General features: G+C 41.7%; 1 protein-coding gene across 8 annotated transcripts in view; it reads right to left on the bottom strand.

Annotated features, from left to right (window-relative positions):
• EP400 (E1A binding protein p400) overlaps positions 1 to 16,800 on the bottom strand; it is a 95,212-nt gene that overhangs the window by 60,031 nt on the left and 18,381 nt on the right. For 6 of the 8 annotated variants that reach the window (XM_080941060.1, XM_080941062.1, XM_080941063.1 and 3 more), the window contains exons 3-7: positions 9,577 to 9,667; positions 7,870 to 7,977; positions 6,970 to 7,355; positions 3,263 to 3,559; positions 2,124 to 2,309 (exon numbers count right to left, since the gene is read on the bottom strand). In XM_080941060.1, coding sequence (XP_080797186.1) covers positions 2,124 to 2,309; positions 3,263 to 3,559; positions 6,970 to 7,355; positions 7,870 to 7,977; positions 9,577 to 9,667 — 1,068 coding nt within the window. The remainder of the gene's footprint in view (positions 1 to 2,123; positions 2,310 to 3,262; positions 3,560 to 6,969; positions 7,356 to 7,869; positions 7,978 to 9,576; positions 9,668 to 16,800) is intronic. The other 2 variants (XM_080941064.1, XM_080941067.1) reach the window with 1 other exon arrangement.

The following is a 16,800-nucleotide window of genomic DNA, read 5'->3' as shown; positions in this document are numbered from 1 at the left end:
TACTTAAAATCTTCTTTCCCTGTTTCACATAATTAATATTTTCCTATGCAACAAACAAATTAAGATGTCTAAAGGGTCACTATTTCATTGCATAAATGCAGCTAAGTATCTATGTATACAAATTGTTGGGTTAGGATAACTCTCATTTTCCCTAAATATAATGATGTTTATGTACTTATTTTTGAGATAGGGTTTTGATGACATTTTTAAAAGTTTTTTAATACTGATTTTCTTTTTACTACTATAGCATGTGTGCACACATGCATGCAGTTATGGGGTATGTGAATGTTAGTGCCTTAAAATATACAACACTTCACAAATCTGAGTGTCATTCTTACACAGGGGTCACACTAGTCTTCTCTGTATTTTATCATATGCACTGCTGAAGCACACGCTGACTTTTTTAAAGATGTATTTATTTCTACATGCTGAGTATTCTGCCTGTATGTGTGAGCAGTGGTACTGAAGATCAAATCCAGGGCTTCCAGACTGCTAGGCAAACATTCTGACAAGTGAATTACATCACAGATGGAAGATCTTACTTTTATATATTTTTAGAAGACAAGGTATCTCAATATAGCTCTGTCTGACCTGGAACTGACAGTGTAGACAAGCCTGGGTCTTAATTCAGAGTTCTACCTGCTTCTGCCTCCCCAAAACAGGGATTAAAGTCCCATTCCATCTCTGGTCTAAGATTTTAATTTTTTACAACATATTTGCATGTTTTGCCTAAATGTAGGTATGTGCACCATGTGTGTACCCACAGAGGCAGAAGAGAAAGTCAGATTGCCTGGAACTTGTGTTAGAGATGATTATGAGTGCACATGTGAATGTTCTTAACCACTGAACAATCTCTCCAGAACAAAATTCTACTTCTAAGCATAAGTCTGTGGGAATACTCTAAATACCTGGCAGGCATGGCTCCACACAATAGGATAACTGAAGGTAAAAACTGACTCAGTATAGACATGCCTAAAGTCACAGTCTACCTCATCTGATATAGAAAAGCCATAATGACACCATGCACTAGTCTCTCACCAATTCTCTCATGGCTTAGCTCTCCTTGGAGATGGCATCTGCTCTCCTTGTTCCAGTGAGAAGGATGTTTAGATGAAGGCTTACTATGCAGAGCTGGTCCAACACTAAGGACTACAAATTCTGTGCTGCTCTTTGCCTTACCCGCCCCACCACCAGCCAGGTCTTGCCTGCCCAGCCTGGAGTCCACATACCCAGTCTCTAACCTCTCCACACTAGTCCAGGTGTCTACTCCACTGCCCACATGTCCATTTCACTAGCTGTATGTCCATCCTATCTAGGTTTGTGTCCACATGCCCAGGACCATGTTCCTTTGTAACAAATATTTAAAAGGCTTGGGGGGGGGGGTTGTTTGTTTGTTTTTTTTAATGTCTATGGATCTAATCAGAAACCCTTTGTCTCAGGTTTTTCCTTCCTAAACCAGGTAAAAAGAAGAGTTAAAAGATGGAAGTGATTAGGCCAGAGGACAAAGAATCTACTCTGACCTTGAGGATGGTACCGAGGGAAGCCTGGGCATGAAAACAACGCTCCATGATGTGTATAGTAGGCACAGTTGCCTATATAATGAAAGGAGGCCAGAATTTTCCAGAAACCTGTCTTATTTCCACTTTTGTAAAGTGAATAGTGCCACCTCTCAAGTCTCTGAAAGACCTGCCTGCTGTGGGAACAATAAAACAGAACAAACTCTCTACCAAAACCAGAGACAGCACAGCCACACAGCAGAAGCAGAAGTGAAGGGAGGGGAGGGGATGAACGTATGACCTATCACCCTAGGCCTGACTCCAACTCCCAGCCTTTGCAATCACCTGACAAGCTCTGGGGGTCCTGAAAGAATCCTAATCCTACTTGGCAAGAAAACTGGAAGAAAAAGGAACCCAACCTCTGCACCAGTACTGCAGCAGGAGGCTGTGTCTGCCTGGCACTAAGGACTCTATCTCAGTCAGTTACCACCTTTCTCCACACTTGTTAGAATTCAAAAGTCTTCAAGGAACAGGGCAAGAGTCTGATCCACTGCCACTTACAGCAATTGAAATCCCAACTACTCCAACAGACACAAAGATGAATAGCTACCCATGTTTCAAACTTACCTTCTTAGCAGCAGCCAACTTCCACCTCCGCTCTTGAGCAAAGTCTGTAGCCATCCACTGCATCTCTTCGAGCAGATAGTCCCAGTGAGATTTTGGGCGCGGGGCCTCTTGAAGCTTTGGCAACCGCCTTAGGGACCACAAGCCTTCCTTCCTTAAATCTGCTATTCGCTGATGGATCTGGTTTTCCTGTAAGGAGCATGGATGTGGGTAGTAAGGGTCAGCATATAATAAATGTACTCTACTAAAACTTACTGTGTGAAAGGCTCAGCAATTGAAAGAGAGAGACTCAAGGAAGCCACAGCCTGAGGTAAGTGTGCACACAATCAGGAGGCTCTACTGTGTGCACACAGTCAAGTGGCTCTACAAAAACAAAGTCAGACTCTCCCAGACACCTTCAAGGAAAGCAAGCAGTAGTGGTCCTGCTGTCTCTAAGGAGCAAGACAAAATGACCCAGATCTACCTTGGCAGTAAAGCATCCCAAGCACCAGTAAAAAAAAAAAAAAAAAAGACAAAGAAAAAAAAAAGCCAGAATGAAACTAAAAAGAACCAATATTTACATCAAAGAAAGTGTGTACAAGAGAAACAACCATGCCAGAATTCACTTCAAAAAGTAGAAGAATCAACGAAGACTGGCTACAGAGCTCAAACCAAACCAGATAATAAATTTAATGTAATGTATCCTTCTTTTTAATCCTTTGAGGAAGCTGAACAAAACAGTTATCCAACAAAACCTAAGTACCAAGTATTGGGCAGCAACTGCCTCTTGAGGAAGGGTGTTCCAATCCGTCACTCCTGCCTGAGTCTTAACTTCAGTCATGACTGGAAGAAAATCAGCCTACCATGGTCAGTTTCACCACAATAAAAGCTGCAATATTTGGTCCTAGTCATGGTTCCTAATGATAATAAACCAAGTGTTTAAACTATCACAGCCTTAAAATAATAAAATGTATGTCACAAACCAGAATACTAATGAGTCCTGGCTGTGTTATACTGTGACATACCTCCTTATTTTGTTCAGCTACTCTCTTAGTCAAGATGGGAGCACGGATCTCCCAACCCAGGAACTAGAGGCTAGCCTAGGAAATAAGGAGATCCCCAAACCAAACAAATGTGCCCCTTATTTGCCTATGTATACTTACCAGTGTTATTTGTTCTGCCAGCTTATCCTGAGAACCATCCTGGGATGGGGCTGCATTCTGAGCAGGGCTCTGTGGCTTAGGGGGAACTGATACTGCCACCCCTGGAGACCGAGAAGTGATAGGAGACAGAGCCTTGTTGGTGGCAGAAGAGGGTCTGTTCACTGGTGAAGAACGTGCAGGCGAGGGTCCAGGGCCTGAGCCACTCACAGGTACAAGGGAAGAGGAAGAGGAGGAAGTGGGCAGAGACCGCTGGCAGGGCTGGGCAGAGTCCAAGGGGGGCCTGGTCGATGCCACTGTCTAGTGGGCAGAAGACAAGTGAATGAGGGTCAGGACAAGGCTTCTACAGGTTCAGAGTGCCCAAATTCCAGAGAGCTCAGTCAGCACAAGCCAGCAAAGGCCAGCACAGTCAGTGCCTTCCTCTCCACGGCAACGCATGCACACAAAATCAATCCCAACACAAACCACAACTCAGAACCACAAGAGAAATGGTATCCAAAGATTAAATTGCTGTTCAGCACAGGATCTAACAAAAGCTCCATTATAAACTACACTTTTGTGGTATATTATCTCAAAGCTTATGAAAGCTTTTCCTTTTCTTCAGCTTTTTCCCCCTCTTTTAAAAAGAAATTTGTTTTTCTTTTCCCTTTAAAGTAAACCAAACAAAACAAAATAAAAAGATAAACAAAAGAATCGCTTATTATACAACCTATGTAGGCCTTGAACTCTATCTTCCTGGGTCAGCTTTCTGAGGGCTGGATACAGGTACACAAGGTCATGTGCAGTTTTTTCCTTGCATTTTTTGAAAGTAGTTGTTTTCCTGTAATGCTTTTTGAGTCTAAATTGGCAAGTTTTACTTTTAATTTTTAAGTTAAGTTTAATTTGTTTAATAAGTTTCATTTAAAGGAATATAAGTAAGGAAGGGCAGTTGCTTTAGTCATGAAGTCACAAGAAAGCTGTAAGAAGCCATATGACTGAGCACCATCCTTCCATTCACCTCCCTCTGCTCATTGATTGCATATTCAATGTGACCAGACAATGAACACCCCGGTTCCCACAACCTCCCCATCATAATGGGCTGTACCTCAAACCATGAGCCAGAGCAAAACAAAATCTACATAGTTTTTGTTTTAGCTGTAGAAAAAATGAATAATGAACTGCTAAACTAAACTTCATTTTTTATTATGTTTTTATGTAGTACCATCATCCAAGTGTCAGCTGGGCTTACTGTTTTTATGTATCTTTTTTGGAGACAAGAGCTCTCAATATTGTAGCCCAGGCTGGCCTTGAACTCTCCATTCTCTGCCTCAGCTTCTTGAGTGCCAGGATTACAGGGGAGAGCCACCACGTCCCAGCTTGGCATCTTGCATCTTTTTAACATCCATGTATGTCTCTTATGGCAGGAAGATTGGAGAGGTAGAAAACTTTTCCTACTGTCCAGAAACCACATACACAAAAGCGGCCTCAACTCCAGCAAGTCTATGTGAAAATTTCCCAGGAGCTCAGGAAGAAGGCCACTTAGAGATAGGTGAAAGACAGGAATAGACTGGCAGGAAGGCCAGTCAGGATTTCCAGGACAAGGAAGACTCAGCAAACAAAGTCTCAAGATTTAGCAATGACCCCGACTTGTGTCAAACCTCAAAGGGCCCAGAAGACACATAGATATGGAAATAAAGCTTTGTGGGAAAGTAGCCACCTCTCTCTATTCACTCACAAATTGACTGTGATTGAGGGACTCAGACACAGAATGGCCTGCAAAACCAAATGCTATGGCCCTTTGCAGAAAAAAGGGGCTAGTCCCAGTCCAACTCAAAAGAAACAAGGGCCTCTCCCACCCTCCTACCATACTGGGATTGACCTTAGGATACTCTAGGCAAACAGTCTACTCAGCTTCCTTTTTACCTTTTGCAATGGGGTCTGTAAGTCTGCCAACAAAGCCTTAAGCTTGCAATTCTCCTGCCTCAACCTCCCATGTAGTTGTTGTTACAGGCCTGTGTTATAAGGTCCAACTATGTAATGGGTTTCTATAGATTCATGGTTTCATTTGTTTTGACAGATTTTATTTATATATGTGTCTTTGTGTGGGTATGTATATGCACATGAATATAGGTACCCTTGGAGGTCAGAAGATGTTAGAACCCATGGTACTGGTCTTTCACACTATGAACCATCCAATGTGGTGGATGCTGTAAGCTAACCTCAAGTTCTCTCTGCAAGAATAGTATGTGCTCTTAACTACTGAATCACCTCTCCATCCCTGCAGTTTCTAAAGCCATTTATCATAGCTGATCCTTTTAACAACAAAAGCAGGAAAAAAGTAAGAAAACCCAGTGCTGCTTTAAGTCTGCACTGTGATTCCAAGAGAAGAAAGATCACTCTCATGAAAGCCACAGGGAGCCAGGTGTAGTGGTGCACACCTTTACTGCCAGCACTTAGGAGGCAGAGGCAGGTGGATCTCTGTGAGTTCCAGGACAGTCAAGAGATACACAGAAAATCCTGTTTAGGGAAGAAAGGAAGAAGGGAGTAATGAAAGGAGGAAGGAAGGAAGGAAGGAAGGAAGGAAGGAAGGAAGGAAGGAAGGAAGGAAGTTAGGGAAGAAAGGTGGGAGGGAGAGGGAGAAAAAGGGAAATAAGAGAAAGAAAAAGAAAGTCAGGCAGCCATCAGCCAGCTATGGGGACAGAGTTTAGTGGGCCCACCACTCTCCCCTAACCAAGTGTGCAGGAGGCCTCCATACATACTTGCCTGCCTCAAAGCTCAAGAATAACCCTAGAGCTACACAGAGCCCTACCACTTAGCTGACATGGCAAGATTTTAACCTTGTGGCCTGAACTTCCCAGAAAATGGGAACAGCAATTCCACTTCACAGAACTGCTAAGCTGAAAAACTAGTGACAATTAACTCATTACCATAGCACATGGCCGTCCGTACAGATTAATCTTCCCTCTCTGTTTCCATCTGTTTTAAGTCCTTACTATAAATCCTAACTGGAACTTAAAGCTCTTCTGAGTAGATCCCTTATTAATATGAGGGAGGTAAGAACGAAGGGAACCAGCACTGATTCCCCATCTATGCTTCACAGCTGTTGTGCCCACGCTGCATATCTTACTAGACTCCAGGAACTGGGTAAGTATTCACAAACCCACATAGGTGTAAAATCAGTGAGGAGGGGCAGCATGCTAAACACTACAACAGGCACAGTACAGTCCACACTTGTGGAATTCATAGTATTGGCAAAACAGAAAAGGTAGCACTGAAAGAGAAAGCCTAGCTGATGATGAAAAATCCAACTTCACCTTTGACTAAAGCTAGAGTCAACACTCAATTGTCACTTCATCTCTTTGATGTCCCACAGCTTTCAAGACTGGTAAAATTGGTCACCATCTAAGAGTTCCCAAAAGACCAAATGGGGTGATGAATATAACGCCCTCTGAATAGCATGTGACTCAAGAAGTCGAGGTTTTCTCTACTAACAGCAACAATAATAATGGTTTTCTATTACTTTAATGATTGTTATTACAAAGCCAAATAAAATTAATTTGCAACTGCTACAATAACCAACTATGCTAAGAAGGCAAGTAAAGCTGCTTCCAGAAATGTTCAGTGCAGACCATACTACCAAATACCTAGACAGCAAGCCAAGCCACCTTTGCAGGCTGTTTCCTCTTTTCTTCTGCACCTCACTAGTAAAACGGCCAATGTCCACAGAGTACCTGGGTCTGGGAGGAAAGCTGAGAGGTCTGCATCTGCGCCTTCCCGGGCATCGGAACATGTAGGGCTGGCTGGGCGGGCTGTGAAGAAGGAGCAGGGAGCTGGCTGGGCAGGGGAGCAGGGATAGGGGCATTTAGCTGTTGAGTCTTCACTGGGATTTGAAGCTGAGTTGGAGCCTCCACCATCTGTGACTGCTGTGAAAACTGTAAGGTGGAAGGGAGGGCTGTGGCTGGGACACTGGCCGGAGGCAGCCTCGCAGGGAGCTGTGGTGGTGGGGTATGCAAGCTGGCGGCGTTCTGCACAGGAGGCCCTGTGGAAGGGTCGTACTGCTGCTGACTCTGCTTCTGTCCAGTGAGCTGTGTGGCCTGAGGAGTTGGGGGCATCCCTCCTGCAAAATAAGAAAGAACCCAAAGCACTGACCTCAGTGCATATAGTAGCTTCTACCAAATGAGTCACAAGGACACACACTGGACATTCTGCCTCTCACATGAAAACTGTTACAGTCAAAATGGGAATGTACTAGAACAGACCTAAGGTCAGAATGAGCACATAAAGAAGGAAAGAATGCACCCAACTATTGCAAGTTAGTACTAAGCAAAACAAGCATTAAATAACCACAGGGTTTCTGACAGCAATAAGGGGTTAGGAACACAGAAATCAAATCACCGGAAAGCACAATGCAGAGATGTGTTGCTTCCACTAGAGTGTCAAGACTGTCATAGACCTGTCTCTGGGGGCTTTCTCAGTACTGAATTGACTGGGGTGCAGAGACATGTTCCCACAGGGGAAATTCAACGTCCATTACACAACCTTGACTGCATGGCTCCAATGTGGGCTGGGCTTCAAGTTTTGGGCATTCCCTCATGACAAGCTAAGAGCACTGCTCTACTACTGGGTCTTACCTTGGACTGTTGGCATTAACTGCTGCAGAGGGACTCCTGCATTCACCCCTGGATGCTGGAAAACTACCCCTGGATGACCCACTTCAAGACGAGGTCTCTTAGACTGCTCTAGAATAATTTTCAAGAAAGGTGTCGTTTCATGTAAAAATAAAACCATAGAAGTAGTAGAAAAAAACATATATAAGTGTTTTTATAATCTTTGAAAGGGAAGCCCTTCTATGCTATAAGGGATAAGATTGATATAGTTTCATTAAAGTTTTGCAAGTACAAATAAAGGCATCAAACAAAGGCCAAAGGACAAGGAGAGACATTGCAACATGTGACCAGCAGAGGCTCACTTAACTATTCTCAAAGCACTCACAAATAACATGTGAAGTTTCGATGCCCAGGACAGTGGACAGAGAACATCAATAGCGAGCCAAGAACAGAGTCACAAATAGTGAATGAGCAATAAGAAGCTCCTGTGCACCCTTACTCAGAATCAGATATCCACAGGAACTATGACTTCACCCTTAGGATTTATTAAAGTAAGAAAAATGGAAAGATGTGAGAGAACCAGAGACTACTGACAGTTAATGGAAGTGGACATGCTTGCAAGCAGGCAATCTGTCAGCAGCACTACATCTTATTCCTCAGGAACTGGGAGGCTGTTCCTTCAGATCAGCTACCAGATATGACAAATGAACATTTCAGACTAAATGTTAACTCTCTGTTCATTCTCATAGAAAAAAAAATGTGATAACCAGGGGAGACCAGCAAAGACTGACTGATAAAAGTCAACTGTCCATAGCCATGTGCAGTGGCACACACCTGTAAACCCAGCACTGGAGAGCCAGACAGGAGGGTCCCTCCAAGTTCAAGGCCAGCATTGAGAGTTACAGGCCAACTAGGTCTCATGAAACAGTACATACTGATGATGATCATAATAATATTTATTATTATTAAAGATTCATCCACATACTGGAACATCGTGCTGACAACGGAAAATTCAGGTGCACTAAATGGGAAGGTGACCTATTACAGTTGGCTTTTATTTTTAAGTAACTCTTGTCTATATATTTATATCTGAATTTTTTTCACAATGACTCATATGTAAGGAAATTTTGAGTATGAAAAGAATAACATCTGTGAGAATCACAAAATATTGACAGTGGTCCCCACTGTGGTTGCAGAAGCAGACATAAAAGTTAGGGGCAGCTATGTGTTACCTTCTTGAGGCTCTCACATTTAAAAAGAAGGAAAAAAATAAATAAATAAATAGTATCACATTATGAAGCAAGGGGAAAGGCAGCTTAAAAGCAAACTCCCACCAGGCAGTGGTGGCATATCCCTTAATCCCAACACGTGGGAGGCAGAGCAAGCAGATCTCTGTATGTTTAAAGCCAGTGGGATCTACAGAGCAAGCTCAGGATAGCCAAAACTACCCAAAGTAACCCTGTCTCAAAAACAAATTAATTAATCAATGCTTCCCAAAGTGGCTAGGCAATGCTAAACAGTCAGCCAGACCATAATGGTTGTTCATGGGAAGTTAGATGGAATGCACACAATCAACTGATAAATTTCTAACTTTAATACAGATAAAAACTTATGTAAACATCTTAGTTGATAATAACCCAAGCAAAAATTAACTTTGAAAGTAGAAATTAAGTTCTTTAGAAACATGTCCCTACTAAACTGCCACTGCACTGTTGGTCAAGCTGGGCATACCTGTGGGTGGCATCACCTGTTGCCTCTTAAAGGGGTCGGCCTCTGTGGTACTGCCAGGCCCCACCACTAGGCTCCCAGTCAGGGCTTGGTGCTGGAAAAAAAAAAAAGCAATGAGATTCCTATTGTTAGTCATAGCCGTCAGAAAAGTGACACACACTACACCTACCACGCCTACCCAACACGGATTTAATCCTTTTAGTAAGGAGGTTGCTACCTACCTACCTTCCAATGTCTTTAAACACACATACATGTAATGTGCATTGATGTATCCAAATATATTCTAACTTACCTCTGAAGAGAAAAAAAAAAACTTAATTCTGGTTTAAATGGAATTTCAAATCATCACTGATCTACAACCTTCAAAACTAGCTCTAATTACTGAATGACAAGAGGGCTGGGCTGTGAAATCTTCCTTTCAGTTCTGAGGCTACAGCTCTGGATGACCTAAAATTATACTACCTGCCCAATTTCACAACAAAACTCAGTAACACAAAGAAAAGTACAGGTGTCTTCCTACTGGGGAACACATACAAACCTGAACTAATAAAAATCTATCCTGATTGGGCTGGAGAGATGGCTCATCAGTTAAGCACACTGACTGCTCTTCCAGAGTTCCTGAGTTCAATTCCCAGCAACCACATGGTGGCTCACAACCATCTGTAATGGAATCCAATGCCCTCTTCTGGTGTGTCTGAAGACAGCCACTGTGTACTCACATACATTGAATAAATAAACAATTCTTTTTTTAAAAAAAATCTATCCTGAAACTTCAAGATGATGATTTTTTTGGTTTTATATATATAAATATATATATATACATAATATATGTACACATATACACATATGCATGTATATGTGTATATATGCAAATGAAATATGTATGTTCTTTAAGTAAGGCTTAAATAAAGTAGAAGAACCCAATCTGTACAAGCTACATGGTCAGAAAATGTTTAGTGGCTATAAGAAGTGGGGAGGGATGGGTAGAATGCAGCATGTCTTACCCAATCATAATGGCAGTCTAAACCTACAAAAAGCATAGAAACAAGAGCATGTTCCGGCATGTACTATTAACTCTGGAGGACAATAATGTCCATGCAGGATCAGTTGAACAAGTGAATCCCTTTGGGTGGAGTCTACAGGAATAAGGCTACACATGTGACGTGAAAGACAAGAAAACTATTGATTTGAACAATCTTTACCTTATTTCTGTTCTGCTATAAACCAAAAACTGCCCTAAAGTAAGTAGCCAGGCTTGGTGGTACATGTCTTTAATCCCAGCACTCAGGAGGCAGAGGTGGTTGGATATCTCTGAGTTGGTTGGATATCTCTGAGTTGAACCTACCTTGTTCTACATAATGAGTTCTAGGCCAGGCAGGTCTAATAGAGTAAGGCCCTGTCCAAAAAAAGAGAGAGAGAGAGAGAGAGAGAGAGAGAGAGAGAGAGAGAGAGACCTTGAAGCTGGACAGAACATGCTTGTAATAATCCCAGCACTCAGGAAACAGAAGCAGAAGGAGACCACCTGGGCATGCATTAGTGAGACCCTCTCCAAAAAATAAAAAATAAAAAACAAAACAATCAAAAACCATGAAAGCAAAGAGTCAGACAGATCTCCATCTGAAACTGTCCTTGCCATCTTAGCAGGTCTTGAATAACAGTGCTCCCCAGTAGCTATAGGCTGTGCAATCTATCTCCAAAGGACTTGGGTCTTCCAATCTTCTCAGTGAAGCACCATAAACACCAGTTGTGGAGTTAATCAAAAAGACTATGCCATAGGCATAGTACTGAACTAACTCTAGGCCTTGAGCCCTAGAGAAAGGCAGACTTTGGCTCCTGCAACCCACAATGAGCACAGAGGTAGTTCATATTTAACAAAAATAGGAAGAAGAAAGGAGAAAACAGGAGACAGAGAATGTGCTGACATAAGCTAGAGTTATCTGAAAGGAGAGAACCTTAATTGAGAATTTTCTTAACTAGTTATTGATGGGAAACAGCCCAGACCATTGTGGGTGGTGCCACCCTTAAGCTGGTGGTCCTGGGTTCTGTAAAAAAAAAAAACAGGCTGAGCAAGCCATGCAGAATAAGCCAGGAAACAGCACCCCTCCATGGGCTCTTGCCTCTAGGTTCCCGCCCTATTTGAATTTCTATTCTGGCTTCCTTCAGTGTTACATTACAATATGGAAGTGTAAACCAAATAAACCCCTTCCTCCCCAACTTGCTTTTGGTCAGTGTGCTTGATTGCAGAAGTCCTAAGACAAGAGGTAGACAAAAAAGGAAGAAAGAAATGATCTCAAAAATCAAAACATGTTTAACAGTGGCTTCTCTGTAAATGGGATCATAGATAACTTAATTCATGTTTGTGTACTTTTTTCAGTTTTCTAAATACTCTGAAACAAATGGGTATCACTTATATATCCAAGACAGTTAATTCTTTATTGGAAAGTGATTTGCATGCAGTTAGAGGAAACGTACTACAAATAATCATAAGCTCTAGAGAAACATGAGAACAGCAAAGAGATAGCAGGCGATATAGGAAGTTCTGGGAAGAAACCTACCAAGTTTCCCACAGTTGGCATGTGGTAGGAGGGCAGTCCCCAAACTACACTCTGTAGAAGGATGACAGGAAGAATAGAGACCGATAGACAGAGGAAGCCAGGTCTCCTTGCCCAGCTCTGACTGGCAGGTGTTAGACGTATGGCTGAACCATCAACCATACAAGCAGATACCCAGGCAGCAAGCAGAGGCCAAGATAAGAAACTAAAAGGTTAAGGACCACCTGCTTTAAAAAAGAACAAATCTGCAGCTGCAACACAGTAGCTAGATACAGTAGGCCACAGTAGTAATACTACTACTGTGTAATACTGAGTAATACTTAGGGGACTGCAACTATAAGGTCAGCCTGGACTACACTAAGAAACTCTTGTCTTTAAAGAAGTTAGCTAGGGAGCAGTAAGATAGCTCGGCAAATAAAGATGCTTGCCACCAAACCTGATATCCTGAGTTACATACGAGAGATCCTTGATACACGAGATAAGAAAACAATCAAGTTCCCTTAGTTGTTCTCTGAAATATATACATATGCCATGCACTGTGCTCCTATAGTAACAGTCGCACTTGCATACACACACTTGCACACACACACTTGCACACACACACTTGCACGCACACACACACACACACACACACAATGAATGTGTGTTACTCAGCGCACAGACTACACAACATGGGAACAAACAGTGGAAGGAATGAAAGACCTGTAGCCTACAGAAGATCCAACTCAAATGATTGCTGCCTACACAAGAATGCACTTGCTTCCTCCTGGAGGAAAACTTGGCAAAATATCTGGACCATGGCCTTTGTAAGGCTGATGCTGTCACCAAAAGTAGAATAGTGTCAAAGAAGAAGAGACCTTTAAAGACATCTGTAAATGGAAGAGACTCAGTAACCTATTACCTCTTACTTCAAAATTTTTGGACACTGGAATTTGGTACAGAAAACAAATACAAAATCCACCTGAGCCTTCTTTTCAAAAGCACGTCAGGTGGAGCTGGAGAGATAACTCAGTGATTAAGAGCATTTTGCTCTTATAGAGGACCAGAGTTTGATTCTCAGTATGCACATGGTAGCTAATAAGCTTCTATACCTCCAGTTCCATGGCATCCAATGTTCTGGTTTCCATAGGCAACAGAACAAATGTGGTACACATACATATATGTCAGCAGAACACTCAAGTACATAAAATAAAAATCTTTTAAAAAAAATAATAAAGAGCTGTACTACTTGTTGGTACACATCTTTAAAGATCCCAGCCCTTAAAATAAATGCATTTTTAAAAATATGTACAATAAAATAGATTAAGATCCCACATCATTCCTACAAACTTTCCAGTATACACATAAAAACATGAACACATTCACAAGATAATACAGAGAACTCTGGATCTGTATTCAGACTAGCCCAAACAGCTACATAAACCAAAATCCATCCTAAAATTGTTTTGAGAATGTTTAGTGTAACTGTCAGGTCAACATATGTGAGAACATGAAGGCTGGGATATTCATATATATCCATCAATATTCTTGGCTAAACATGATATAACATTATGTCAAGTCCCATATGCTAACCCTCTTCTGACTCACAAATGCTACACCCTTAAGAGCACTTCCCTATGGAGACCAAAAGCCCAAACCTGAACGCCAGTTGAATGGACTACAGATCTCAAACTGATGGAATGCATAATGGAGTAAACCATGTGGTAGCACACACATAATGCTAGCAGTTTAGAAGCAGAGGCAGGACTGCTACAGTTCAAAGTCAGTTGTTCTCCGACTCCCACATGTGCATGTGATTTAATTAATATGGAATAATAAATGACCTATTCCAAGTTTCTGTATATTTGAAAATTTGCATAAAACTCAGTGAGAAGGAGAAATGGAGAAGTCACTGCATACAACTGAAACACTAATAATAGGGCAGAGGAGATGGTTCAACAGCTAAAACATAGTGTACAAGCCTAAACAGCCTAAGCTTGATCCCCACAATACACACACACACACACACACACACACACACACACACACACACACACACACACACACGGAGGTTGCGGGGAATAAGGACCAGGCTGGCATGATGTAGCTCATGCCCTTAATCCCAGCAGCACTTGCAAGGCAGAGGCATTTGAAGTCAGCCCAGTCTGCTCAGAAAATTTCAGGCTAGCCAGGCATACATGGTAATAGCCTACCTCAAAACAAAATAACCAATAATCAAGAACAGTTAGATTGGGACCAATGACCACACACTCTCATTGTCTCCTGCATTTTTAGAACTGTGTGCTTGTCTTTATAGTATCACCACTGACAGACTTTTAGTGTATCTGCTGAGTTCTGCGTTCTGATGAGTCTTGACTTTGTGGCACAGTCCTCATTCACCCAAAGAGCACTCTGGTTGATACTCCTCTGCCTCAATATATATAGCCACTGGCCCATGCTGCTGCCAAAGGATCTTTAGTTCTTTCCAGTTAGGGGGTATTTACACACAACGCTGCTTGAGAACACCCGCTACACCTATGCTCTGGTACACACGAAATTCAAAACCTCCTAAGGGGTACATTGCTGAGTCAGGGTTGTGCTCATCACTCATCTTTTCCAGGTGAAACAAAATGTCTCCTCTTGTCTAGATCAAGCACACTCCACCACAAGAGGGTGAAAATCACCACATACTTACATGAACACATATGCCTTGCCTAGAACCCATCTCTGATTGCTGAGTATGTTTAAATGTGAATCTGAATGGTTTAGTCTGCACTGAAGGCATCTTTTCATATATTTGTAGGTACCCTTTACCTTCCACAGTCCCACTGTTCTTATACAAACAAGCCTCTGTATGATATATAAACGCACTAATACATTACATTTCTCCAAATACTGACAGGGATTCCACACATAAATTTGTTTTGTTGTTTGCTTGTTTGTTTGTTAGGAGACAGGGTTTCACTATGTGACTCTGGCTGTTCTGAAACTCAGGGAGATCTGCCTGTGTCTGTCTCGCAGTGCTGAAAAGATTCATCTTCAGGGTCTAGAGAGACGGCTCAGCATGAAGAGCAGCACCAGCTACTCTGCCACAGGTTCTAAGCCTGAGTCCCAGATCCACATCAGGTGGCTCACAATCACCTGGAATTCCACTTCCAGAGGATCAACAGTCTCTGAATAACTATAACACACATATGGCATACATATTTATCTCTAAGATCATTATAATAAAATCACAAATAGTAGAATCAGGTTACTGCTCCCCACAAAAATGAACCATGTCTCTGGCTGGTCTCAAGGCTAGATCAAGAACCAAGATGCATTATCTATCTATCTATCTATCTATCTATCTATCTATCTATCTATCTATCTATCTATCTATCATCTATTTAATTTGATGCAGGGTCTTACTAGGTAGCTCTGCCTGGCTTAGAACTCACTGTGTAGACTAAGTTAGCCTCAAATTTGCTTTTTTTTTTTTGCTTCTTGATTCCTAAGTGCTGGATTACAGAAATAAACCAACACATGCATCCCAGAAGACAAATCTTAAAACATTTGTGCCATGAAGGGGTAGGGACATGTCAAAAGTACACTAGAACCAGCTAGAAGAGGCCTCAGTCAGTCAGTTACAAGTATCCTGAGCATCAAAATAAATAACAGGTGTGGAAAGGGGGCTGTGTAGGAAAATGAAACATCCTGGTGAAAAAAGTAGACACAGCAAGTACCATGTGGGTTATATTGGAGAGAGAGTCTGTTCAAACTCACTGATGAAGATGTGCTTTCCTATTATAAAATATTCCACAATTTAAGGTTAAAACACCACATATTTAGACTCAAGAGAAATCACAAATCACACTAATAGACACAGAAGCACCACTTGACAAAATTCAGTATCCACTGATAAAGGGAATTTCCCCAGCCTGAAAAAAGACATCTACAAACTGATGGCTCCCACCTTCATGTTTCAGAGAAGATCCTATGAATAAGACTGAGCGTCTAGTCTTCCATTGCTATAAGACACTATCTCACTGAAGTCCTGTCTGTACTGGTACTGCACACTGCTTGGGATAAAAAGTTAAGACTTAGGACTAGAGAGAGAACACAATGGTTACTCTTCCAGAAGACTGGGGTTCAACTCCCAGCATGTACATGGCAGCTCACAAACATCTGAATTCCAGTTCTAGCTCCAGAGTAAGGATGCCCTCTTCTCAACTCCATGAACACTGCATGCACATGAAGCAAAGACATATACATACAGACAAGACACATAAAATAAAAATGAATCTAAAAAGAAATTAGAAAGAGTGAAACGTTCTATTTGTAGAAATGATTCTCTATGCTCCAAAATCAAATGAATGGGTTTAGCAAGAATGCAGAATATACGTTAAAATAGCTACTGTATTTTTATATTTGGAATTAACAGCTAGGAACTTTTGTTTGTTTTAAGATTTGCTTATTTTATGTATATGAGTACACTGTAGCTATCTTCAGACACACCTGAAGAGGGAATCAGATCCCATTACAGGTGACTGTGAGCCACCATGTGGTTGCTGGGAATTGAACTCAGGACCTTGGGAAGAGCAGTCAGTGCTCTTAACCACTGAGCCATTTCTCCAGGCCCCTAGAAACCGTTCTGAAATACTATTTATAACAGCAAAAATATAATAAACTTAAATATAAATCTAACAAGTTAACA

The sequence above is a fragment of the Micromys minutus genome (assembly GCF_963924665.1).
Source record: "Micromys minutus genome assembly, chromosome: 29".
Classification (NCBI taxonomy): Eukaryota; Metazoa; Chordata; class Mammalia; order Rodentia; family Muridae; genus Micromys; species Micromys minutus.
The sequence above is the reverse complement of the archived record's forward strand: the minus strand, read 5'-3'. Positions and strand labels throughout refer to the sequence as shown.